Consider the following 26,344-nt stretch of genomic DNA (forward strand, 5'->3'; position numbering starts at 1 on the left):
CATCTCTTCACAATACATGTGTTTAGTGTGTAGACAGAAGGTGAAGCCCCAGGATTGAATATCGTCATCCTTACTGGTATACAGGGGACAAGGAACTCATGCAATAGAAAAGGGAGAAAATGTAAAAGAAAGTATAACAAGAGCTATTTAGTATTCAAGGGAGAGGAGATTTTAACCTTTCCAGTCAAAGGGTGGTCTCACATCAAACTGCTAAAAGTCATCAAAGCTGCTAGTGTTAATACCCATAACTCACTGCTGGTGCTAAAAGAGCCCAAGGCAAAATGTCAGTTCTACTTTCCCCATGCTTAGGATTATAATGCAGTTCACTATTCAAGGGGACACTGTTAATTATGTCAGGAAAATAAGCATGAAGGACTGTCCTAAGCAAACCAGGTAGCTTATTCACCTAGACCATAAAGGAGCCATGAAGTATGAAACAGTCTTGATAAAGTATCCAGACAGGACACCCACCCTCTTTGTTAGGCTATATCCTTCCCTTGCCTAAGTTCCTATACTTTCTATTTGAGTTTTCTTTTTTTTGGTGGGGGGGTTACCAGAAATGGAACCTAGAGGTGCTTAACTACTGAGCCACATCCTCAGCCCTTTTTATTTTTTATTTTGAGACAGAATCTCACTAAGTTGCTTAGGGTCTCATTAACTTGCTGAGGTTGATTTTGAACTTGCGATCCTCCTCCCTCAGGTTCCTGAGCTGCTGGGGTTACAGGTGTGCACCACCACACCTGGCTTTAATTTCCATGTTTTAAAACATTCTTCTCTAATAAATATACTGTACTTGTGAATCAACTAAAAGTCCACAATTTGCTAAAAGTTGGAAAATGACCACTTCAAGACAGGGGCTTAAGCAAGGTGGAGGTCTCAGAGTTTAGGGCTTACTCTTGGGCCACTCTAGTAAAGCCTAAGACAATGTGAAGTGGGGATATAGTGATGATGGTCAATTTCTAACACTCAAAATGGGTTGATGAATTATATTAATCCAAAAAGGATTACTCATCTCCTTGAGTTAAGTAGCTATGGAAACAAGAAAGGCCATGTTAGCTTAGATTCACACCTGTTTCTAAAATCACCTTAATAGAAAACCCCCAGTGTTAACACCTTAAGTGCTGAGGCCCACATTCTCTGCAGTATGGGAAGAGCCCAGAGTCAGCAGAGTTAGTTAGTATAATTCAACCCATGATGTTCTTTGAAGTTGCCAAAGAGGGAGTAGGGGAAGGGTCATAAAGAGAGGACATGATTTTGAGAATATAAAATGTCATGATGATATGAAAGACTGGCTGTATAACTAAGTGTTACACAAAGAAAAATAGCAAAGAAAAATGGGGACCAACAAATTGTTAAAAGAGTTCATCTCTCTCTACCTGAGCAAAGACTGGCCAGGGATGAGGGATAAAGAAAAGATATTTGAAGCTAGGCATCGTGGCATATGCCTGTGACTCCAGTGACTTAAGAAGCTGAGGTTGGAGGATCTAAGTTTGAGATCAGTCTCAGGCAGTAACAAGACCCTGTATCAAAATGAAAAAAATTAAAAAACGTAGCTCAGTGGTGGAGTATCTCTGGGTTAAGGTTTTAATAGTATTAATAGTAATAATAATAATAATAAAAAGGAAAAGAAAAAAAGACATTTGAACTGGACCTTGAGACATGGATGGAAATGTTGATGTACCACTAGGGAGGTGAACCAGCAGTTACACACTTAGGGTGTCTCAGTTACTGATTTACCAGCTCAGCCTAACACTTACAAAAAAAAAAAAAAAAAAAAAAAAAAAAAAAGAATTACTGGAACCAATAGAAGCACATAGCTCATGAAATCTAAACTCAAGTTGACTAAATATGCTAGTTGTCATGCTTGAAAGAAAGAGCTCTGCTGAAACTGTAATCAAGTTCCACATCAAAAGGTCAGACAGGAGAATCAGGAGGTGGCTTTGGAAATTTTAAGTAATTATGTAGCTTTTTCCTTGCATCAAGAAACATTTTAGAATAAGCTATCAGAGCTTCCTGAGTAAAGCTTCCACTTTCTTTCTCTTGTATATATCTGTGAAACAGCAACAGATTCTGACAAATATTTAATTTTTCCTACTTCAAATGATCTTGATTCACTATACTGTCCATCTACCTTTCTTCTCTACCCAAATCCTCCTACCATGACTAGTAGAGGGTATTTTAGGAAAAGTCAATGATTACTCTAAGAGGACCCAGGCTGGATTCTACTGGGTCAGATGATTAAAGAAGACTTCTACAACATGAAGAAAATAGTTACTTTTTAAGAAAAAGTAATGGGTTTCACCCAATATATAATTTAGAACAGAGGAAGAATTGCTACTGACCAAAAGAACAGTTGAAAAGAATGAGGTCTTTCTCCTGAGGTATTTGTTGGGAGAACTATATTACGTAGGTAACCCAGAAATAGCATGGAACTCAATGTCTTGTGGAGTAGATTAAAATCTTAGTGTTAAATGCAAATGATGGAAAAGTTAACACAAGAGAACTATTCTTGGTCTTGAGACTGGAGATAATTTTTTTCTTGAGACTGCAGAATGGACTTTCAATGCTTTCAAAGGAGCTGCTGATCTGCACATTGGCATGAAAACTCATGATATTGCTCAGAAAGATCAAGCCTAAGATGATGTTTACTCTATAACATTTTAGTAATGTTGCATGAAGAAGAAGGTAAGAGCATTACAAGCTGGCACTTGAAGAACCCTGTTTAGCTTCTGTTTATCTTCTGTATTTCTGGTTTGCATAGTGAACATCTGTATACAGTACCTCTTAAAAGGTAAATGACAATGGTAGTACCAATATTTGCACACAAAATTGCTTCAAAATTTTTACAACAGAGAAGAAAGCATTCAAGAAGGAAACTTCAGCCATGTACTGAAGGTACCTAAATATGACCTTGACAGTTGTTCTGTTTGACATGAAGTTACGTAGACTGCACACATAAGCATTTCTCGCAATGATATTTTGATAGATACTGATCAATGGTATGATGTTATAACCCCATTCTCCTGTGGAGAGAATGTCTTCCGCCCTGCTTAATGCTTTAGAATCAGCAACTTTTGTGGGAACAGGATTAGAAAAGAATCCTTATCTGATCTTTCCTCTTTGCCGGCTCATAGTTTCTATGCCCTGGGTTAATTACCACCCTGAAACTTCGGGGGATTTTGTAGTGTCCATGATTTGCTTTCTTTTCTGGAATCAGAGCCATTTGAGAATTTTTAAAAAGTTACTTCTAAGCAATCTCTGTCTGCCTCTATTTCTGGTCCTCCCTTCCCTTTCCTCAGCTTCCTATATACCATGTTTGCCTGATCTAAGATAAACCAGGTCCTGTCATTTGAAAAGAACTCCACTTTATCTTCAACATTCCATACTCAAGTTGATAACCCCATGTCAAACACTCAATTATGTTCCTGTGGACCAGGAAGTGTAGATTCTTTGGACTCGGGTTCAAAGCAATTCTCTGGTGTGGATTTTATTTGCAGAATCTCAACACATTTGTAGAAACTAAAATAAAATCATCGCATATCAGTAACATGCAGGAATCCAAGTGAGGTGACAAATGAGATGATCAAGCTCTTTGCTTACCACAGTTCTTTTCGTCACTGCCATCAACGCAGTCTTCATCTCCATCACATTTCCACAGCAGGGTGATACAACGGCCATTGGTGCACTGGAATTGGGAGGAATCACATTTGGCTTTTCTCCCTAGAATCAAGAAGGAACATTTAGCAAAACCAGGGTAGAAGGATGAAAAGTTAGAAATGCAAGTTACCCAAAATCTAGGATGGGGACCCTAGCAGGCAGCCGCATACTCAGGGACCAGCATGGGACCACTTTGGGACAGTGATTGACAGTATCTAAATTCTTAGTTGGGCACACACTAATACCAATTGCTAGTTCCTAGCCTCTCTTTCAGGGAGGCATGGCCATGAGACCAAGTACTGGCTGATAGAATACCAATAGAAATGGTGTACACAGCTTCTAAGAAATGGAATCAAGTGCCACATGTCATTCTGGTCAATATGGTCTGCATATAGGACAGTGGTCCCAAAAAACTAAAATGGAGTTAAAGAATTCCTATTGCCAGATAATGCATAGGTGAAAAAGAAGAAAAAAGGTTGCAGAAGAAAAATAACACCTAAGAAAATTCACAGTGAAGGACTTAGCAGAAGCTCCTGCAGACTTAAACAAGCTCCTTAAAAAGTTTGAAAACAGGGACCCTGATTAATAGAGTGCAATATTCATGGTGCATTATATGCTTACAAGCAAATCTATGGTGCAAAAGGACACAAGCCAAACACACCACCATGCACATATTTCTGAAAAGAGAGTGACACTTCCTTCAGAAGAGCCCCAGACAGGCTCTTCAGGAGTGATTCCAGAAGATGACTCTGGTATCAGAGGAGGTGACAGATCCAGACATGTTATTGTCCCACTTCCTGTGAGACAAAGTGTGAAGGTTGAAGACAGTGATTCTGATGCTCATGACCCTGTGTGGACCTAGGCTGATGTGTGTATGTGTATCTTAGTATTTAACAAAAAAGTTTAAAAAGTAAAAAAATAGAAAGTTTTCGCCAACAGGAAAAAGTTTATAGAATAAGGATATAAAGAGAATATTGTTATACAATGTGTTTGTGTTCTAAGCTCAGTGTTATTACAAAAGAGTCAAAAAGTCTAAAAAAAAGTTTAAAGGTTTATAAAACCAAAAAATTTCGGCAAAGCTTGGGGATACAGCTTGGTGATAGGACACCTGCTATATATGTGCAAGTCCCTGGGTTTCATCTCCAGCACCAAAAAGCAAATTAACATGAAACAGTTGCAATAAACTAAGGATAATTATTGAAGAAAGAAAATATCTTTTTTTTAGGAAGTTAGTGTAGCTTAGATGCACAGTGTTTACAAAGTCAGCAGCAGGGCACAATAATGTCCTAGGCCTTCTCTTCCCTCAGGACTCCCTCATTGACTCATCCAGAGCAACTTCTAGTCCTGTAGGCTCCATTCATGGTAAGTGCCCTACACAGGTGCACCAGTTTTTATCTTTTAAACCTTATTTTTTACCGTACCTTTTGTTTTCAGATATACAGATACTTACTATAGTGTTACAGTTGCCTACAGTATTCAGTACAGTTCCATCCTGCACAGATTTGTAGCCAAGAAGCAGCAGGCTACACCATATTGCCGAGGTATGTAGTAGGCTACAACATCTAGGTGTGTTTAAGTAACTACTCTGATGTTAGCATAGTGTGAAATGGCCTAGCATCATAGTTCTCAGAATGTATCTCCTTTATTAAGTGATGCATGGCTATATCCTTTAAAAAATTAGGGAATCATTTTCCTTCCTTTTATTCCAGTTTGATTCCTGAAAATTGGACATGGTGGCTGGAATAGTGATCTGGGGTCAAAGGAGCCAGACCAAGAAAAAAGGAATTGAGTTTGCCCAGAGACCACCAAGGACATCACATCTTCTTCCAGACTCATTCTCTCACTTGTTTAAACCATTGGTGTGGCTATAATCATGCAGCCAAATCCTAATCCTTTCATGGCATTTCTTGTCCACATCTATATTATTCATGAATGATGTTCCTGTCACAAAGTAAAGCAGATTTAGAAGGGGGTCAGCGAGAAGCGGGTAGAAAAAGAGGTTTAATACATGGTTCCTCATCTCAGAAATTAAGGCCTAATTGGAAAAACACATTTATGAAACAGCTCCAAGATAAAAGAAACCAGAAACTATAGTTAAGAGGCAAATGGAGATTGTTTCTAATTTAGTGATGAGAGAAGAAGAAAGTAAGGTAAAGTCACAGACCTGCATTCTGTTTTTCTGAGCCATTTCTCCTTGGCTTACTGTTTGGCTATTTAAGTCACTGTAGTATGAACTAAGACCTGAAGGAGGGCACTCAGTGTTTTGCCTGGCACAGGTCAGCTGAAGTTCAGGGGTCTCCTATCATTGGCAGCCTATCCTTTTGAGGGATATGATTGCTTTGATATAAAAGGCACAGATCTGGTCCCTTAAAGCCAAAATGCTGCAAATATTTGAGAAAATCAGAGGACTTACACAGTACACTCAGATTACTGGGGGGTTGCGGGGGGAGCGGGGACTCAAGCAGAAAGCCTCCCGATTTCCTGCCACTCTCAGCATCTGCAGCTGGGACATGCTGGCATAAGAACAGATACTATGGAGACAAGCACAGACTGGAACTCTTGTATTTTGTGCACAATAATCTAGTTGGTCTCCCTAGTATCAACTACCCCGCTGCTGCTGGGGAGAATTCTATGCTTTGTGGCTAATTCCCAGGGAGATTAAAATTTGGTCCCAGTAAAGATTACATATGGGTGTAAATACGTCAGGTCCTAAATACGTTGCTTTTAAAACTCTATCTACTATTCCATTCCCAAGAGTTGAGACAAGCTAGACTCTAGCTGCAAAGCAGTATGTTTTAATGGCATTTCTTATCAGCGTTTCATAATATTTATTCATTCTACAAATATTCTAATTGGCTATAACATGCTAGGGAGTTAGAAGGGGAACAAGAGGAGATACAGTTATTTAGAAGTATCATCTGTTTGTTTTCTACCATTAAACCAGTGTGAGGTACCTGGCTGCCTCCTCCTATTGCTCCTGTAATGCTCAGAATATTCTCAATGTATGAATTCATGTTCCAGGGGCCACTTGATGTAGTTCAGTGTCCTCAGGACCTGTGAAGACTGGGGGAGTAGTAGGAGTCTACTTTAAGTACTTTATTTAAAAAAAACAATTTGCAGGCTGAGAACGTAGAGAACTGCCATTAGAATACAGCGCAGATGGAAAGGCTTGGAATTTTTTCAGTGTTTTAGTTTATCAAAGGTCAAGTTGGAATGAGTCAAAAACATTGACAGAGAGATAGTTAGAATGACAAACATAATCAGACTTGGATAGAGCTTAAAAGTACATATCAAAAGATGATTTTGCACTGTCAGATGATGTACCACTTCCCAGGTGCCAAGTTAGGTACTTAGAAGATGCCCTTCTTAAAAATGAATTTTTAAGCTACAGATCTTGTAGGTGCTCAAGCTGACCTGAGATTAAATGCCAACATACAATATTCTATCCCTTTAAAGAGGTCTCTGAATTTAGTTGTAATACATAAACTATCAACTGTAGTACATTTTATTAAAATCCCAGCAATTCTGCCTCAGGAATGTACATTAAGCAAGCTCATAACAGATATAGGATCTTCTTAGGGTTCATTCCAATACCCTAAGACAATAAAGAGTTTAATTTCTGCCTTTCTTATTCCACGTGTCCACTGCATCCAAGCTGCTGTCTGCTTGTCATAAAGCTGCATTTTATCATCACACAAACACAAAGCTCCATTTGGAAGGAGGAACCTCTGGAATTAGGAGTTCAGTGTACTGCTAAAACATCTCTGCTTATATAAAAGAGGAGAGAGATGGGAGTGGGAGCAGGCAGGGTAGGTGGCTTTATAGGATACTTTTAAAGAGAGCAAATAAAGACCTTAAACTTCATGGACATTCCTGTCCATTTCCTCCCTCCCTAAGCACTTTGTTTTCAGAGACTGCTCATAGGCAGAAAGCTCCCCATAGTTCCACTTAATTCCCTGCTTCCTGCAGAGTAGGAAGAGTGCAAATGCTATATTGAATACTGAGATCGCAGCCACTTGATAAGAACACTGTGGGTCTTCCCTTCAAGTTCCCAAAAGAGTCTACCTTTCCACCTCCAGTGTTCAACTGGAACTGGTATTGTACAGAGAGGTCCAGAAAAATTTAAAGCACCAAATGAGTTAAGAAGCTTTTGGTTCCAAAGCTCTGGGGATTATAGGATTGTAGACCTGTAGTCTATTTCCATCCATGACAGTTAAATCTCAAGTACAGTATTATATTTTCATAAAGAGAACAGGCTGAGCTTGAAATTATCAACACCCGAGGTTCTTTTAATTCTTAGGTTAAGCTAAAGCCTAATGACACCTCAAAAAATTACCTTGGAAGTCAAAACACTACACATTTTACAGTCCAGAATCTGTCTGCAGAGAAAGGTGAAAAGTTGGAGTAAAATTAAATTCTTAGTGGGTTCCTTGCAGCCATACTGTTTCACAGGAATGGCCTTAGAGCTTCAGGGGTAGTCAAAGTGGACAGGAGGGCTGTGGCAGAAGAGGCCCCAGGTGTTTCATTCAGGATGATTTTCTTTTGGATACTTTTGGATAATTTGAAAAGGATCCTCTTACTTTAAGAAATTGCAGTGTCTAGGTTTCCTTCTAATACTTAGTAGAGTGAATATTCCATCCCATTGGGTAAGAGGCCTGGGAGTCACTTGTACCTGCTCACTAATCTGTCTATTTAAATTAGTAGTTGAGTGAATTCCCCAAGGTGTAAAGAATCACTTGCTTTTACTGTCACTCATATTTATGAAATCAGACTATGCACACTTCCTTCAAGGCACCGGTGTCCCAGGAGACTTGCTACCTAAACAGTTTAAAGCTGCTACCCAGACGTAATGGCAACTTGCTTGGTTCCAAAAGATGCAGGGTTTTAAATACACATAGAAACCTGCCTGTGGTGGTCTAATTGTTCCTACAAGGGTTCACATGGAAGAACAACGTGTAAACTTCAGTTAAAAACTATACAGATCTTACAGTAAAAACCAAGCCTCTAAGATAGGTGATGACTTCCCTGTAGGGCTCTTAATAGGCATCTTGGCAGAAGCACTCCAACATGAATGCCTAGAATATAGAGGAGATGTCTCAAGTTTCAGGCTCAGTGTGCACTTGAACCTGCACAGAGGGGCTTGTGTGGCCACACTGTGGGGCTATCTGGCCCTGCATTCACTTCTTTCATGTTCTTCCTCATTGCTCTAGCATAAGGGTGTTATCATCTGCTGGAATTTCTTCAGTCCATTTGTTTTGGCACTTCTTGGGGCCACCAAGGGCATTTATTTTTAGTCTAGTTCATTTCTACTTTAATGCTTGTTACTTAAAGCCAATTTTTCTATTCATAGACTAAAACTCCTTTTAGGATAAGCAGATTTTTGAGTCAGCAAAGAACTTTTCCTACAGGGAAAGAGGTTGATCAGAAGGAAAATACTGCAACAAGGTGCAAGAGGTTCTGAGCCTAAAGTCAGCCTTGGAAGCATTAAGAATCAGTTTAGGAATAACTACAAACTGCTAACTACTTTGGTTAATTTTTCTCAATCACTGAAATAAATGAATTTTACAGTTCATTTGTCAAACAGTTTTTCTGTTTACATCTGGTGAAGACAATAAGAACCAAAGATAAATAACTGAATGCTTTTGTTCTTGGTCAAACACTGCCTTAAGACTTCATGTCTCCTAACTCATTTAGTCCTCAGTTCTCCATGGTCAGCACTATTGCTGCCTGTTAACATCAGGAAACCTGCTTGGAGAAGGAAAATGTAGTAACTTGCCCAAGATCATCCTAGAAAGAGGTACGATCTGAACGAACCAAGGCACTCTGCCTTCAGATATCATGCTATTGAGCACATGAGTAAACTCAGTACCTTCTAGAATAAGCATCCAGTTCAGGAATATATAACTTCTAGAATATTTTGACTTGGAATTTAGGTAGTAGAGCTGGCTTCAGTTATTTCAGAATTAAGTGGATTAACTTATCAGAATGATACATTCTTAACACAGCTTTTATTATTGAGCTAGACCCCTATTTCCCTTTCTCATTATATATATATATTTTTAAAAATGCTGCCATTCCAAGCTTTCTGAGGAATCTCCATACTGCTTTCCAGAGTGGCTGCACTAATTTGCAACCCCACCAGCAATGTATGAGTGTACCTTTTTCCCCACATCCTCGCCAATAATGGGGGATGGGGGTTAGCGTTAGGGTTAGGGTTAGGTTTAGGGTTAGGGATAAGGAGGGTGGTAAGAATGGAGGAAAGAAGGACTGTATAGAGGGAAAAGAGGGGTGGAAGGGGTGGGGGGAAGGGAAAAAATAATGAATCAAACATCATTGCCCTATGTAAATTTATGATTACCAAATGGTATGCCTTGACTCCATGTACAAATAGAGAAACAACATGTATCCCATTTGTATACAATAATAAAAAAAAAATGCTGCCAGAATTCCCTTAGCAGGTCTTTTTCTAAAAGGATTATAGTTCTTGGTTTGCTTGTCTAGGCACACTGGTCAAGGCAGAGCAAAAGCTCTCAACATGATACACCAAGGAAGTTATTAGGTTATGTGGGTTGTAAACTAAGTGGCTCCCTAGCTCTAGGGTGCATCAGAATCCCCTGCAGGACTTGCTAACACACATGCAGGGTCCACCCCTAAGTCTGATTCAGTGGGTTCAGGTGGGGCCCTCGCTTGCATTTCTGAAGAGTTAATGTCAATTGTGCTGGTCTTGGAGTATACTTCAAGACTATGGCAATAAGGTTAAGAGGTATGAATTCTATACATATTGGAAGAGGCTCTTTCAAGGTTGTATTACTATCCATACTATTAATCCTCACAAGCCCTCATGTTCATCACTGAAAGAGCAAAGGAGATAAATGCTACTCTTGTCCAACAGAAGTTGTGGTGACAACCTGGGTAAATCTCTTGAACCCATTATGGAGGTAAAACTTATTGGGTTTCCTTAACAGGCATGTGTGATAAAGAGGTTCTTTTAAAATCTGTCTCCCTCTCTTCAGGTGTACTAACTTTAATTGGCATCATTGTCTACGTTAAACCAGTAGTTCAGAAATGAACTCAAGAGATTCTTTTTTCCTGACATTTGGCCATCGAGCTCTGGCTATATCTAAGCCCTCATCACTTACTTGATCTAAATTTAGGTCTCCTGTTCCTTTGCTTCTAGGCTGCCACATTCTCTGTCCAAATTGAGACAGTGATTCAAGCAACCCAGAATGGTCAGAAGAGCCAAGGATGGGATCATTTCCTGGATTCCCACTGTCCTTAGATTGAGTCTAAGTTCTTTACCAGTGTCCCCAAACTTTTTCCTTTTGGTCATCACCTGCTCAGGTTCTGGCAGCTCAGCTAACACTTCAAGAGGCCTCACTCATTACCCTATGCCTTTGCTTACCTCCACAGTGGCTTTGTTTCCATCTGCCAACATCACTCCTGTTCACCCATCCATTAGAAGTGGACTCAAATGGTACCTCTCCAATGAGGCCATTGTGTGCTTTTTGGGGCAGAACCAGGTATGGTTTGGCTCTTTCCCATAGTTCCCTAAGTCTTCACAACCATCATCACTGAGGTGCTCATCTACCTGTTTCCACCTTTAGACAGAGATTCTGTAAGGCAGGGCCTGTATAGTTCATCTTTGTAACCCAGACCCTGGTGTCTGACATCCAAAAATTCTCTAGATCCTAGTTACTGGACACATGCATTGATTTTATTAGTTCATTAATGAAGCTGCTCTGAATTCTGTCAGAATCTTCTCTCCAGTTTTTCTGAACTTGAAACTAAGTGTGACTACCTGCTGTACAAGCTAGGATATTTTGAAAGTTCAGGTTATAAAGGTCCCTGTTTCCTATGCCTATGAGAATACCTTAATCTCATCCTTCTGGCACATTTTCATTAACAAACAATGCACGTTTACACACTTGTATTTCAGAATGAATGTGTCAGCTTTATTTCCATGTGAGGAGAGAGATTTCAATACTTGGGAATCTCTCAGATTTTATTCCTGCCATTGTAACGCTCTCTGGTCATGTTGGTAGCAGTCCATTGTAGTATCACCTTTGCAAGATCATCTGCAGAGATGGAATAGTTTCTGGCTTCATGTTAAAGTCTAAGTTCTTGGAGAGTTCAGGGAAACTTCATAAGTTATAACTCCAATAGTATGTGGGAACTCCACAATCTTCAGCTGCCATCTGTTGCTTTATGATTAAGTCTTAAATACTGGATCTACTCCCTCTAATTGAGTTCCTATCCCAGTCTGTCTTTGGATCACTGATTTTCCAGGTTGACTTCCCCATTTGAAGAAATGCCATGAAGGGACCAACTCACTCTGGTGCCATATGGTGTATGGTAGGTGCTCAGTGGGTGCACATCAAGTGATTGCAAGCAGATGTACAAAGGAGACTGGCTTCAGTTTACAGCTTATTTATTCAACCTAGAGATCCTTTAATAACTTAGGTCTTGGGAAAGCTTTCTTAAGAATACTAAGGATTAGAGGCAGTCTATAAATGGGAACCCTGTTCACCCATAGTATTTGGGGAATACACTTAAGTTGTAACACATGAAGTAACTTGCAAACAATGTTGATCACCAAGGCCTCACGATTTCCCTTGCTTGGCAAGTTTCATTTCCCCCCACATCCTCATGTCCAACTACCAGCACTATGTCTAGACATTATTAAGACTACTGGACTTCAGACCCAACTCACCACACCCCCTGTGGGTGGCAGATCAGCCACTCCTAGCTCATGGCCCCATTCTGTAGTTTCTCTCCCTATAATTCTCTCTTAAATATAGGGTCAGGCATGCTCATTTCCATAGCCATATAGCATCGAAGCAAACAGGAAGGCATTTCTAGCAGAATTTCTGAACCTACTCTCACAACAGCTCCTAGCAGGCACTCTCTTGCTTAACTGTTAATTGAAAACCTCGAAATAACTAGTAGACCCAAGTTTTCCTAGGAGACATCATATGAAAAGGAAACTGGGCTAAGTTTAATGTATCACCTGTCATCTTATTTAGCTTCCACAGAGCTGTTAGTGTGTCTAACTCATTGATATTAACCATGTTCAATGTTTTAATTTTAAGCCAACAGCAGAGCATAGCAAAGAGACACTTATTTAGATTGACAAAAGGAGAGAGTGAAATTGAGATAGTTTTCACTTACAAAGCCAGATTCTCTTAGACCTGCCCCCCAAGTCCTCAGAAATGTTTCCATTCCTTAGTTTGCTCTTCTTTAGCTTGGGGCAGGGGTTCTGTCCCTGGATCACTTACTTCTGCTCAACAAATACATCTTACCCATAACCTCAAAGAATGTATATTTTTGGAGTGTTTACCTTTAAAGTAGTTTGTGGCCTTGGTATTCTCTTGACATTAAATTAGAAGGAACAAACCAAGCAATTTTGACTCTATCTACCAACCATATGAAGGGCAGCTGACTTGGTCCAACCATGAGATGCTCTCATGAGGCAAATATACATATACTGAGAATCATTATAGACTTTCTCATGACTCTGTAATGCATTTAATGTCTAATAGGCTAGCATGTGAAGGTGGCTTTCCAAAGGAAGGACCCAATGCAAGTTGAAGCTAATTGTAACTTGATGCACATAACGGCCTCCTCTTGATCACTAATTCCTCTACTGAAAAGAACGTGACTCACAGTTTGGGAGAACAGAAAATGGCCCAGCTATTTACTATGAATTATCTATATTTCTATGTTGTGTGCCAAATATGAGGGTTTTTGGATCAAAACCTGAAACCATATGGCTTGTTCTCTGCTTTACTGTGGTTTTATCATATCTGTCTGATACCACTCCTGGAATAGAAGGGGCTCACAATGACTTTTCACCTCTTCCAGAACTGTAACAAAAACTCAAGTCAAGCACATGGTTATTCAATTTTTATAAAAGGAACAAACACTTCAATCAGGGTTGTATTTCTTTTGATGATGGAAGCTGCCACCTTTGCTAGCAATGCTGAGTGTTTAAATATGCACTTTGTTGTACTGAAGTCTTAACATTTGACAGCTCTACTGAACTTGGCCTTCATATGCATGCTTTAGGTATCTGAGGATGTGAGCACTAAAAGCAAAAGCCAAATAACATAGGACAGGCACTAGAGGTAAGTGCCAAGTCAAGGGAACAAGAGGATTATTGAGGGAACAAATTCCTTTAAGCTTCAAGAAACTCATTGCCCACAAGGGGTTAGCTGGTTACCCTGGTTTCTCTTCCTTTTTAAAAAATGGTGCATAATCACACATAATAGTGAGATTTGTTGTTTCATGTTTATAACAATATAATTTCTAGCGACTTTTTTTCCAAAGGTCCTGTTAACATGCCCATTCTTGAACTTAGTACCATCATCATCGTACCTTCTCTTGGTTCTATCTAGACAGGCCAGGTGTCCTTTTTCATTGTCTCACAGTTTCTTAACTTTAGGGTTATTAATATTGCCAATTATATTAACCCACTCCCCACAATAAGAGAATTTTCTTCCTACTCTTCTGCTTTTTGCTAGCCATATCTGAATAGCTCTCACAAATCTTGATTCTTCTAGACTCTAGCCTTGAAGAATGTATGGTACCCCAGATCTTACTCTATATCTAAGTTGGGGGAAAATGTCCTAGAACCCCCAAGGTAACTTGCAATCAAGCACATTAACTTCTCTTATTGTCCTCACTTAAGCTCTTTGCCAGAGTCTTCGTGCATACCTGCCCTGTCCTACAGTATTCTGGAACAGCACAGTAAGTGTGTGCTGGGGGCAGGGGAGTTGGAGAGAAATGATAAGAATAGAAGACCAAGGGCAGAAAGTCAGTTCACATGTCCTGGGACATTGAACTTATGACAGGAGCCAGTCTGGGTTGGCTTGGAGTCAATATCTGCCTCAGCTAACTCCAAATTTGCTCTGATTCAGACAGGAACTGCTTCTTTCCTTTCGACAAATCTAGGTTTACATGGGCTTCTTTTTCACTGTTCATGGCATGTCACATATTCACATGTAACAAAGGGATCCTCACCTATCTAATTCAAGACAAATATATATGGCTTTGGCGAATTCATTTCCACAGTATATATGCATTCCTAGCATTCTACAGGGAAAAGTCAACCTCTAAAGCAAAGTTATTACTTATTAAAATCCAAGAATACAAAGGGATATGCAGCAAAAAATGAATATTTTCTCTCACTTGCTTGGATAATTGTAGGTTGTTTCTGGTATACTTTAGTGTTTTGAAATGTTGCAAAAAATATAATGCAAGTCCTGGCGCTATTCTGAGAGCTCGTTTAATAAGTTAGTATAACTCATCCATTAATGATTGTTAATGTCTGAAAGGGCTTTTCTAGGCTCTTAGGTTCGCTACTGGTCACATTCCACCTTCAAGACACTCGCCTTTTTCAGAGTTCAGACAGGGAAAAGCTACAGCCCGCCAGTAACCTGTGGTTTCTTACTTTCTCTTAAAGATAACACTTCTCAGGCAGCTAAATTAAGAGTCCGCGAGGCCACGTGACCCACCTAACCGTGACTGGGCAGCCAACCAATCGCAAAGAACTGAAAAGTCAGTCCCAGTTTCGCACGCTCCGGACAGTCGAACCAAAGGGCAGGGGGCATTAGGAATTTTACAAACCCCAAGTATTGCCGGGGAGGCTGCTTGACCGTACACTTGAAAGTTCACTCTCACTTCAGGAGACACGTGACTGCAGGCAGGCGGGCCTTCTAAGCCACCAGGCGATAGGAGGTAGGGACTCTGGAAGGGGTATTAAGGGCTGAGACAGCTTTCTGCCCCATTTCCCTAGAACCGGCTGGCAAGCAAAGCCCCTTTGTGTCATGTCTTAAGATCACTTCAGGGACCCGCCAAGACGCTTACCAAACCCTCTTAGATAGGCTTGCTGTCGCCCGCTCAGGGAAGTTGTGCCGTGCAAGTGGGAGAGTGGCTGAACACTGGACAGGGCTTCCAGGCCCAATCCAGCGGACCCCCAGGACTCCAAGGTAGTCACCCCTGCCTTTCGCAACAAGCCACAACCATACACCAGCTCCCACGCTACTCCTTTGATCTATTGTTTAGAATGAAGGCTAATTACAGTCACTGGATTAGGACTCGGTTCCTCCAGAGGAAACCTCAGTGAGAAACAGGATCGCAAACTAACCTGATTAAGTCTATGTCCAACCCCTCTCCCCAGTTCAGCTACATTAGGAGTATGTACGTATACCGAGAGGTTTCCAGACGCCGCCCCGGAGTGGAAATGGGTGTGGAGAAGCACCTCAAGGAGAGCCCTTTTTAAAGCCACACTCTAACCCACACGCCACAGAGACGGCTCCAGGTCTGGGGAGTCGCAGTCCGGGTGCGCAGGCTGCGCACTTCTGGTGGCTCCACTGAGCCTCTGGGCTGCCACCCACTGAACGTGCGTCAGCTCACGGCTGCTGGGAGACTACTTGCCCCGGCCGGCACCTGGCACCCCGCATCTCGGAGTGCCCACCTCCATCCGCTGTCGTCTCTCACCCTACTGAAGTCAGAGGGGCGCGCCCTGGGCTGTCGCGCACCTCTGGGCCAGGCCCGGATCTCTGCCTCCTTCCTAACACTCCGCCTGGCAGAGGAGGCAGAACCATTGTTCAGTGGCTCAGAAGCTCACAGTCCCCAGTCCCTGTCAAGGGTGTGAAAAACGAGGCAAAGCAGTGGCTCTGGAGGAGGGGGCATAAGGGAATGAAGACTAGTTCAGGCGAGGGTTTAGGACACCCAAAACCCCACTGTCCCCCAAGCCCGGTTCCCTGCAGCCAAGGCGCTGACAGCTCAGAAGCGCCACCAGGGTGGGGAGGGAAAGGAGGAGAGCAGAGCGGCGCCTCCTAGGAGGGGGGTGGGCGAGAGAAGACCGGCGCCTCGGGCCCCCACACGCATTCCCCGCACCCTGGTTTGCTCCAGGCCGTCTGCGGAGGGGCGCGTCCCCACTCACCGGCTCCGGTGGCGCCGCTGTCCGCTGGCGCCCAGAACAGCGCGAGCAACAGCCAGAGCGCCCAGCGCGCGGACGTGCCCATGGTGCCCGCCTGGATGGTGCCGCCGCCGTCGCCGTCGCCGTTCGCTCCGCACAACAAGTTACCAGCCCTTCGGAAAGGAGGAAGGAGGTGGGGGCGGGGAGGGGGAAAGGGAAGAGGAGGGGGAAGGAGTTAGAAGGGGGAAAGGGAGTGGGGAAGAAGAGGGCACCCCCTCCCCTACAACTTGCACAATCTCCTCCCCACCAGCCAACCCACCCACCCACCCACCCACCTCCCCGGGCTGCAGCAGCGGTGCAAGCCGAGGCTGCGGGCAGAAAATAATGCAGGCGCTGCAGAGGAGGGGAGGGAAGGGGAGGGGAGGGGAGGGTAGAGGAGAAGGGGAGAGGGAGAGGGGGTGGGGAGCCGAGAGCAAAGGAGAAGACACCAGAGAGGAGCCAGCCGCGGAGCACCCACACTGGCAGCGGCTGGAGCGCGGGGTGAGGAGCCGGGAGGGGGCAGGAGGGGGAGTGGTCAGCGGGGGGGCGGTGGCTGGAGCCCTCCTCCACGCGTTGCTCACACACGCGCCAGGCAGCCGGGGGTGTGCGAATGTGTGTGCAAGTGTGAGCGTGCGTGCGTGAGTGGCAGTGGCCGCGGCTGCCGCCGCCATCCGGACTGCTCCGGGGGCCCGGCGCGTCCGCCCGGGGCTCACGGGGGCCCGGGGCGGCCGCTGGTTGGCTCGCGCACCGCCCTCGCCTCCAATCCCGGGTGCCTGTCCTAATTTCCTGATCCAGGGAACCTGCCGCCGCAGCAGCTGTGCGCTCCCTACAGTCATTACTGTACCCTCCGGCAGCCGCCAACAGTAAATGCAGCAGCAGCAGCAGCAGTTAGCTCTGATGCAACTATTGCTGCTATTTCCACCGCCTCCCCATAACGGGGCTTGCAGCGGGTGGTGGTGGGGGGGGGGATTGCAGCTTCTAGAGGCAGCAAGCATCTCTCTACCACCCTCTCTACCAGAGGCTGGTTCTGTGAGACCGGTAGGTAGCATCTTTTCGGGCCTCCTCTCTCCAACTAGAAAGTGACGAAGAGGAGGGGGTCCAAACGTTTGTGCTGCTCTGGTGTGGGGTTCGGGATGCCTATCTCAATCGCACGCTGAGATGCCATTTTGCCAAAAATTAAATGTATCTTTAAGTGAGAGAAAGAGAGAGAGCGCGAGAGAGCGCGCGCGGTTGTGGCTTGTTCTCTGTAATAGAACAAGACTAAAATAACCCAGTCTGGGATGAGGAGGAGGGAAATTGCTAGCGCAGCTCTGCATTCTCTCATCAACCATTATAGTTAATTGCTAATTACACAAAATGATAGTTTGAGGGCCTGTAATTAAAAGCTTAACCTTTTCTGGTTTGGGGGAGGGGGACCCCAGTAGATTTTTTTTTTCTCGATATACTTTGTAACATTCAATTACAGGGCTTAAGGAAAGAAAAAAGGAAACAAAAGCAACACTCCTAGAAAGGATTGATCTTTGTTTTGTGCCAAACAGTTTCCTGAACCTATAATTTGCTTTTTGTGTACTTTGGTTTTCTTGCACACTTCTTCCCCCCTGGTTGCGGAGCATTGTCTCTTGTGGCCCATTGAGCAGCTAGCAAGAGTTATTGCACCTTCAGTGAAGAGTTTTTATACATTTTTTAAAAAAAGTTGTTATCATCTTGAATGACTCAAACTTGGCAGATTTCAACAATATCATGTCCTCACTCTATTCTGTTGGTGATCTGAGAAGTAGAGGGCACCACTACCTAGCTGTATTCTCCTTGCCCTGGTTCTCCTGGGAGTTTGTCAAAGCAAGCCAGCAGAAGGGATCTTTATTTAGGAACTTACTGTCTCCAGAAGACACACAGATTAGGAAAATTCTGAGTCAGGATACATTTTGATTTATCCAGGGTTTATCCAGATTGTGACTGACAAACATGCAGGGGCTTTATTTGATGTATAAATGAAGTCTTGTATTCTAGCTCATCGTAAATGCTACTTTGCCCACCCTGTGGTTACATCATCAATACAAACTTAAGGAGCCACACACGAGTTGCATGTGAAACAAATTAAATTTGTGCCATTTGGTAGTGCAGATGCATGCCAATGCTGTCTACCTCAACAGGCACTGAGGTGAATAGTCAAACCCTAGGTGCATGATATGTTTGGTGTTCTTGGGGTTCTAAAAAGGCCATTATCACTTTACAGAAGACAAAAGGGAGTAGAGGGCATGGATGGAATCAACATGAAAAGGCACAACATTAATAAAGAATGATGTGGTTTGTTTTTAACATTTTACTCAGAGAAATGTACACTACAAGCTAAACATTGATATAATACAATAAGACTTATCTTTGACAAACATGTATTATGCTTTCTAGCATAAATAAACTGTTGGCAAACTTAGCAGCAGCTCGGTGTTCAATCCTGTACCTTTTTGTTGAATCAAAGGGAAGTATAACCTCTCTGATTGGCTGTGTATCTTGGAAAAAAAAATCACTGGATTTCTCTATGCCTGCTTTCTGACCTATAAACTGAAAAAAAAAATCAACCTACATAGTTTCAGTGTTCTGTGGTTTTAAAAACCAGTTCTTTGAAAAAGATTGGTTTATTAGATAAAACAGGAGAAAGAATGTATTTAATTAGTATAGAAAGTAACTAATAGTAAAATAATAAATCAGTCATGAATGGAGATTGATGTGGATGAACTAACTGGGCTCAGAGAGGTTGATACTCCTGGCTTTTAAAAGTGTTCAGGTAAATGCATAGGTAATCCCATTCTCTCCCAAATTCACCACATTCATTGATTTGTTGAAGTAACATACACTGACTATCTCAGGGAGGTAGGTTTTTTGCAAGGTCGTGGGTATATAGAGACATTTATCTGAGCAGCCTGAGAATCTGGGGGGAGGGATGGCCAAGTAGGCAATTGCAGTGCCCCGTGTACTGAACTATAATGCAGAGATGCTCGAGGGGCTATAAGATTGATCACAAAGAAAGAGCAACTAATCTGGCTTCAGGATGAGGGTACCAGAAAAGGCTTTTCAGAGATCTGTTGCATGATTTTTACCAAGTAATTTAAATTCTCCCTCCTTTTGAGCCCATGGTAGGATTGCAATACCTGGCTCCTTGATGGTTGGGTGGTTTAAAAGACTAACTTTGGCTAATTTGTAAGCAAAAGTTATAGGATGTCTTTTCCAGACTGGGGCATTTATTCCTTGTGTAAGACTCTTTTTGTCTGTATGGTGACAAAAACATTCCAGAGGTGGCTGTTCCATTAGCCCAGATCTCTGAATGACTAGATTCATTCAGAACTACTCATCTAAGTGACTCTGAGCTGCCTACATGTCTCTGGAAATGACTACATACATTAGAGGTTAACAAACTAGAATTCATGGACCAGTATAGTGAGTGGTTTATTTTTATATGAACTATAAATAAAAATGATTTTTTAAAATGTAGTTAAAGGTTTTCAAAAAATGAAATAAATAAAAGAAAAAGAAGCAGTATCAACAGAGACTATATATTGCTTATCAAGCCTAAACTATTTATCACCTGTCTTTACTGAAAAAAACTTGTCATCCCTTGATGTAGAGTGAATGAGAAATAAATTTTTGTTTCTTCATTTCCTGATATTTTGTTACATCAGCATAACCTAGCATTTACCTGACTGATACACTTGGGAAGAGGGAAGGACAGCCCTGGTAAGCAAGAGGGAATTACGGAACAAGAGCCACATGTGTTCAAGGCAGCGTAAGAGATTCAGGATGGGTCAAGGCAGGTTCAATTGGACTAATGATGGGAAGTAAGGCAGAAGAAAGGTAAGAACTGGATTAGGTGGAGCCCAGTATGTCACACTAAGACTTTAGATTTTATCTGTTAAAGCATGGCAAGTCCTTGTCACAGATTTTGATCACAGGCCTGACATCTAGTTTTGTTTTTAGTTTTTAAAGAAAGATTACTCTGTCAGTGATATGAGGGGTGATTTATTTGGAGAGCAGGGTAGAATAAGACTAGAGGAAGAGAAATTAGTTAGAGGCAGCAGTAGTGAGAGAGGAAGTTAAAGAAAGGAGAAAAATAAACTACTATTCTTGGTAAAGATTCCTAAGCCCCTCCTTGACCCTGAATCAGTAGGTCTAGGGTGGGCACAGGGTTCTGTATATGCAACTTTATTATAGTTGATTCTTAGGATTAGTGATGATTAAGAAACTTTTTCAGAGAATGATTTCTTCAGTTTTAAATCCTAAGTAGCTTTACTTCTTTCAAATATGTGAAAATTTATTTGTCCAAATTCTCTGAAAGGAGTAGGTTAGGGTCCACAGAAAATGCTACTGTTAATGCCTGTCATTTCCTTTTCTTCAAGGCCCTTAGCCTAATAAATACAGGCTTCAGAAGTAATCTTTAAACCAATTTGCTAATTTGTAGCACTGATTCCTACAACCCCAGCATTGGAAGTAAAGAGTGAAAAGAGCTATCCCCCTGAGAAGTATTTTGACAGTGACTTCCCAGGTCTTTATTTCGACATTTTCTAATAGTGTGACAGCTCAGTGAAATGCATAGAATTCATTGTTCTCTTTGGGCTCCACTGGTGGCCAGCCTGATGGTCTAAAACAAAGGATCACACATTTTGGCTTCCATCAGAATCACCTAAAAGATCTATTTGAACACCGATTGCTGAATTCTACTCCCAGAGTTTCAGATTGAATAGGTCTGGAGTGGGGGCCAAGAGTTGTCTTTTTCTAACAAATTCCCATGGAATGCTGGTGCCACTGATCAGAGAGACACTTTGAGAACCACCATTCTAAACCTATATGGCTAACTTCCTTCCTCAACTACTGTGATTGGTCAGGCCTCAACAAGTCAACCTGTGGCTTTCTCTGTCCACACTAATTGGGTGTTTAGGCCCTAAGTACATCACCCAAGTTGCTTCATTTGTGATGAAGCTTAGGACTTTTGGTTAGAATAGTATTTTCTTCTAACTAATGTGATTTGTGGGCATAAGGCCAGATCTGCTGGCCATTTGACCGTTTGCCACTGTGAAGGAAGTCAATTTGAAGATGAAACATTCATGTCATTCATGAATGACAGCATTCAGGAACAGCATCTAAACTTGTAAGCCTGGGCCCAGATCAGCTTGTTTTTGAAAGCTGATGTTCTGTGGAACTTCTCACTTACCTGAGCCAATAAATGCCCTTTGTTGGTGAGTCAGTTTAGATTAGGCTCTTATTTGTGCTAAACTGATAAAGATGCCCTCTCAAGGGTGACTTATGGTGCTACCCTAAAGCAATGGGCAAAACTCCACTGAGCAAAACTCCATGTGTGGCCACCCAATGGAACCTCTCAGTGCCTTCTGGAGGACATTCAGAGAGGAATATAGGGATTTGTAAGGACTGTCTTGCTCAACTTCTTTCTTTCATATCCTGGCCAAATCAAGTCCCCATCCCTACTTCGACCCCAAATCAAATGCTTAATGTAGATTTACTATAAAAATTAATCCTGACTCAGGATTATAATCTAGTAAGAATGATTTTTTAAAAACTGAAAGGCAATTTTGAGTAATTTCAGGTAAGTTCAGGTGCATGCAGGGTGGTATGACCAAAGATTGCTTTTGAGTAATTTCATAAAGTAAAATGTGGCAAGATATGGCATAAGTTGTTCCTACTTGAAGAGAAACTCCAAAATGGGTTGAGAGTAAAACTAGACCAGTGGTTCTCTATTGGAAGCCATTACACCCCCCAGGAAACATTCATCATTGTCTCTTGACATTGTTCAATGCCTTCAGATGTTTCCAACTCTCATTCCTGGGCAGGAGATACTACTGGCATTTTAGTTGCCAAAGGTCACAGAAACTGCTGCGTGTCCTACAATACACAAGACAGCTCTCCACAACAAAGAGTTAGCCAATTCAATGTCAATAGAACCACAGTTGAGACATCATGGGCTAGATTTATGAGAAATCAGATGACTCTGTAATGTGCGAACTTTTTATTTGGGGCAGAATAGGGGGACATTATTTAAGACTTGGGTGACCTAATAGAATGATGTCCTGTGCTCACTTTGGCAGCACATATACTAGAATGATGTCCTAACTGGTCAAATAAAGGATGAACTGTCATTGTCTAGTCAATGACAGATAAAAATGGGATGTCAGATGAGGCAGGGGACAGATTTACAGACCTGGGAGATATAAAGCAAATCACAAGTAGTTTACCTTTTAAATTGAAGTAGACCAATATTGGACAGATTCTAGGCTGCACGGTGAACTCAGCAGTGTCCTTTATTTTGCAAAGTGTTGGGTTTTGCTTTCGTTGTTTTTCAGTGCAGGAGTGAGGTGTTGGACCACTCTGATAATTAATTCCCTTAATTCTGGCCCCAAACGTGAGTGTTCTCATTTGTCATAAATACAATTTGCAGGAGGTTTTAAAATGTAGTACTATAGCATTGAAAATACTCTTGGGCTAGGGTGTGACTCAGTGATAGAGTACTTGCCTAGCACCTGTGAGGCACTGGATTTGAGTCTCAGCACCACATAAAAATAAATAAATAAATAAAATAATACCACTGTGTCCTTCTACAAGTAAAAATCTTTTTAAGAAAAATAAAAAAGAACACTCTTAAAGTAGGTTCTTATTAAAATGGGGAATTTGTGGCCCCTCATAAGCTAGTTAAGCATAAATTGCATGTTAGTACATAAGAATTTTATCTGTAATTCATTATAAAGTAGCAAGTTCTTTAAGTAATGTAATTCATTTCTTTTCTTTTTTTTCTTTTTTTTTCTTTTAGGTTCTGGGGATTGAACTCAGGACCTCACGCATGCTAGGCATGAAGTCTACCATTGAACTACATCCCTAGCCCTTTTAAAAAAAGTGGTTTTGTTTTGTTTATTTTATTTTATTTTATTTTATTATTTTTTAATTGTGAGACTTGGTCTCACTATGTTGCCCAGTCTGGCCTTGAACTGGAAATCTTCCTGCCTTAACCTCCCAAGTAGCTGGAATGACAGGCACCCCCACACCAGGCATAATTCCATTTTATAACTTTTAGGAATTTTGTAGAAGTGCATAATTAAGGTATCTGATATTTTTTTATTCGATTATATGTGTGTTTTAAATTCATATTGTACTGCTTCTTGAAGGACTATTCTTCCAGCCTGGCTCTTTGGGAAAGTTTTTATACTAGCATCTCTAAATTGCTTTAGAAATATATTTACAATGAATTCTAATGCTGATAATGAGCATATCTGGAGAGTGGAGAGGGGGTCCCACTTTTTGAGCCTGCTTTTAGGGTTATATGTTGGCTCTAGGAACGGGGTATAATTCAGAATTGTTGGAGGGTGGCATGGCTTAAGGTGGAGGAAATACCAGAAAGGTAGGTGAGTATAATTGAAGAAGGTGATGGTATATTGTTTGAATTTTTATCCCCAAAGCAGTTAGTGAACATTGTAAGGTTTTTTATTAAGACATTGAACATGTAGATTTAGAAATATGACTGAGAAGATGATTTTCTCTGTACAAGATCCAGGGTATATATATACCAGAGTTTCTTTATCTATTCATCTGTTGAAGGGCATCTAGGTTGGTTCCACAACCTAGCTATTGTGAACTGAGCTGCTATAAACATAGATGTGGCTGTGTTGCCGTAGTTTGCAGATTTTAAGTCTTTTGGGTATAAACCAAGGAGTGGGATAACTGGGTCAAAAGTGGGTCCATTCCAAGTTTTCTGAGGGTTCTCCACACTGCTTTCCAGAGTGGCTGCACCAATTTGCAACTCCACCATCAATGTAAAAGTGTGCCTTTTTCCCCACGTCCATACCAACATCTATTATTGTTTGTGTTCTTGATAATAGCCATTCTAATTGGTGTAAGATGAAATCTCAGAGTTGTTTTAATTTACATTTCTCTAATTACTAGAGATGTTGAACACTTTTTCATATATTTATTAATTACCTGTCTTCTTCTGTAAAGTGTCTGTCCAGTTCCCTGGCCCATTTATTGATTGGGTTCTTTGTATTTTTGGTGTAAAGTTTTGTAAGTTCTTTATAAATTTTGGAGATAAGTGCTCTATCTGAAGTGCATGTGGAAAAGATTTTCTCCCACTCTGTAGGCTCTCTCTTCACATTCTTGATTGTATCCTTTGCTGAGAAAAACCTTTTTAGTTTGAGTCCATCCCATTTATTGATTCTTGCTTTGATTTCTTGTGCTTTGGGAGTCTTGTTGAGGAAGTCTGATCCTAAGCCAACATGATGAAGATTCGGGCCTACTTTGTCTTCTATTAGGTGCAGGATCTCTGGTCTAATTTTTATGTCTTTGATCCATTTTGAGTTGAGTTTTGTGCAGGGTGAGAGATAGAGGTTTAATTTCATATGGATTTCCACTGCATATGGATTTCCAGTTTTGCCAGCACCATTTGTTGTACAGGCTATCTTTTCTCCATTGTATGTTTTTGGCTTCTTTGTCTAGTATGAGGTGACTATATTTATGTGGTTTTGTCTCTGTGTCTTCATTCTGTACCATTGATCTGCCTGTCTATTTTGGTGCCAATACCATGCTGTTTTTGTTACTATTGCTCTGGAATACTATTCAGCCATAAAGAAGAATAATATTATGGCATTTGCAATTAATGGGATGGAATTGAAGAATATCATGCTAAGTGAAATAAGCCAAGTGCAAAAAACCAAAGGCCGAATGTTTTCCCTGATAAGTAGAGAATGATATATAATGGGGGTGGGGGGGAGTGAGAGAAGAATGGGGGAACTTTAGATTATGTAGAAGAAAATGAGAGGGAGGGGGTTATGAAAAATGGTAGAATGAGACAGACATATTACCCCATGCACATGTATGATTATGCAAACGGTATGAATCTACATTGTGTACAACCATAGACACAAAATGATGTACCCCATATGTGTACAATGAATCAAAATGCAGTCTCTAAAAAATTAAAAGCTAAATAAAAAAAAATAGTTATTCTGAAAAAAAAAAATCCAGCGTGCACCCAGTGGTTAGCTGAAAACCTTAGTGCATTGAATGAATGCAGAGAGGCAGTATAGGTGAGTGGGTGATGGAACTAGGTTTCCTGGGCTCAAAGGCTGGCCCTGGAATTTCCTAGCTATAAGATTTAGTCTAAATATTTAGCCTACCTTTGTGCATCAGTTTTTTCACCTGAAAAATGGAGTTAGCAAGGGCACCCATTTCTTCTAAGGATTAAATTCGTTCATACCATTAAAGCACTTAGAACAGGCCTGGCATATAATAAATGCTGAATAATTGTAGCTCTTATTGTTAATAACAACATTTGTTGCTGTGAAGCAGATGATGATGATAAAGAAGAATAGTTGCAGTGGGAAAGAGAGGCAAAGGGATTACAGGTATGGACTTTGGACTTGAACAATGTAAGGCAATGGTTTTTGATCTTGACTGCACATTAAAATCCCCTGGGGAGCTTTTACAAATAGGAACACTGGAGCTCTACCCTAGTATAAGGATAGTGGGATGTTTGGAAGTGGGGCCTGGGCATAATTTTGAGGTTTTCCAGGTGAGCTAATTTGTATTCTAATTATGAGTCACTTGGTGTGGGACCTGAAGCTCTTACCCAGGAGTAATATAGAAGGAAACCAGTGTAGGAAAGTTTGAACAAGACTTCACCTGTAGGGAGAAGAGGGCTCTTGTGGCAGCTGCTGCAGGCCCTTTCTAATGTTCCAG

General features: G+C 41.4%; 1 protein-coding gene across 8 annotated transcripts in view; it reads right to left on the bottom strand.

Moving 5' to 3' along the window:
* Positions 1 to 17,312, bottom strand: part of Vldlr (very low density lipoprotein receptor) — a 32,488-nt gene extending 15,176 nt beyond the window's left edge. For 3 of the 8 annotated variants that reach the window (XM_047524169.1, XM_047524167.1, XM_047524166.1), the window contains exons 1-3: positions 16,915 to 17,310; positions 16,604 to 16,752; positions 3,601 to 3,720 (exon numbers count right to left, since the gene is read on the bottom strand). In XM_047524169.1, coding sequence (XP_047380125.1) covers positions 3,601 to 3,720; positions 16,604 to 16,685 — 202 coding nt within the window. In that variant the 5' untranslated portion in view covers positions 16,686 to 16,752; positions 16,915 to 17,310. Of the gene's footprint in view, positions 1 to 3,600; positions 3,721 to 16,603; positions 16,872 to 16,914 lie in introns of those variants that run through there. The other 5 variants (XM_047524170.1, XM_047524163.1, XM_047524168.1 and 2 more) reach the window with 4 other exon arrangements.
* Between the last annotated feature and the right edge of the window lie 9,032 nt (positions 17,313 to 26,344).

Source organism: Sciurus carolinensis, chromosome 14 (genome assembly GCF_902686445.1).
Source record: "Sciurus carolinensis chromosome 14, mSciCar1.2, whole genome shotgun sequence".
NCBI classification, from domain to species: Eukaryota; Metazoa; Chordata; class Mammalia; order Rodentia; family Sciuridae; genus Sciurus; species Sciurus carolinensis.